The sequence below is a fragment of the Propithecus coquereli genome, unplaced genomic scaffold (genome assembly GCF_000956105.1).
Source record: "Propithecus coquereli isolate 6110/MARCELLA unplaced genomic scaffold, Pcoq_1.0 Scaffold253, whole genome shotgun sequence".
In the NCBI taxonomy this organism is placed as follows: Eukaryota; Metazoa; Chordata; class Mammalia; order Primates; family Indriidae; genus Propithecus; species Propithecus coquereli.
This window is the reverse complement of record NW_012148097.1, coordinates 3,173,018-3,174,141: the sequence shown is the minus strand read 5'-3', so window position 1 is coordinate 3,174,141 and position 1,124 is coordinate 3,173,018. Positions and strand designations below refer to the sequence as shown.

The 1,124-nt window shown below is 56.2% G+C and overlaps 1 protein-coding gene across 1 annotated transcript in view; it reads right to left on the bottom strand.

Annotated features, from left to right (window-relative positions):
• Positions 1–953: 953 nt before the first annotated feature.
• FAM217A (family with sequence similarity 217, member A) overlaps positions 954–1,124 on the bottom strand; it is a 3,532-nt gene continuing 3,361 nt past the window's right edge. Inside the window, exon 3 of the mRNA XM_012646991.1 lies at positions 954–1,083. Coding sequence (XP_012502445.1) covers positions 954–1,083 — 130 coding nt within the window. The remainder of the gene's footprint in view (positions 1,084–1,124) is intronic.

Below are 1,124 nucleotides of genomic sequence, written 5' to 3'. Positions count from 1 at the left end.
AGCTAAGGGAGGTTAAGACAATGCTTAGAAAACTGAAGAGGAACTGCGAGGGCAGGGTGGGGTGACCACAAGAAATCAATCAGAAGCAAGCAGCAAGCCAGACCAAAAAAGGACAGGGACAAAAGCAAGTTGGAAGATGTAACTGACAGGAGATTAGGAAATTAAGGTCAGAGGTGAGAAAGGAGATACCAGATAAGAGAATGAAATACGCAGTGGAAAAAATATGGTGAATTATCTAGAACTTACAAAACGGCCATGAATTCCGTTTTAATCATTCAAAACAAGTGGTCCATTTAGAAGCAGGGTTAACCGTACCTACCGACACAGCTGGCACCCCAGGCATGTTACAGAGAGCCAGGAGGCCAACAGGACCGAACTATATTTTCCACACCAAACTATCATGGTGCCTGTAACACCCACTACCATTTAAGGTACAAGTGCTAGAGACCTATAGGATGGCAGTAAAGCAATGATTGAGGTATGGCTATCTGGAAAGAATCACAAATTAAAGCCACGGCAGTAATCAGTGTATTTGCCAATCATTTACAATTTATTGTGTCCTGGAGAGAAAGATGTATCCTGAAGAAATAGGGGATACATACAGTTCAGGTTTTGATCCACCTGCTGCATGCATGCCGGGCACTGGGTTTGAATGGAGGAGGAAGGAGGTTGCTGGTTGGGTGGCGCTGCCTGGGGCCACCCGGGTGTGTGCCATGGAGGAGGGCACCGCACCTGGAAAAGGGGCCTGGAGACAAGGAGACCTTGGTGACTGCGAGTCCGGGGAAAGGAGGTTTAGGGACCAGAGAGGCGGGGGCGGCTGTGTGGAGGGTGCCGCGGCGCCCGCATGACACTGGGCCCCTTTCCCTGCAGGAATGTGCGGCCTCGGGTGGGGGCGGGTGGCAGCCCAGGCCCAGCGCTGCAGGTGGGGCTCGCGGATGCCGCGGCTCGGGCTCTTACCCCACGGCGCCGCAGGCCCACGCGTCCTCCCCGGCGTCCTCTCCGAGGGCGCTGCCGCCCCGAGGCCGGGGCCCCTCCGCGCGCGGGGCGAAGGGCTTGGCGGGCGCCCCGTCCGACTCGGCCTTGCTGCAGCGGGAGGACAAAGAGGGCAGCGAGCGGCGGCCGGC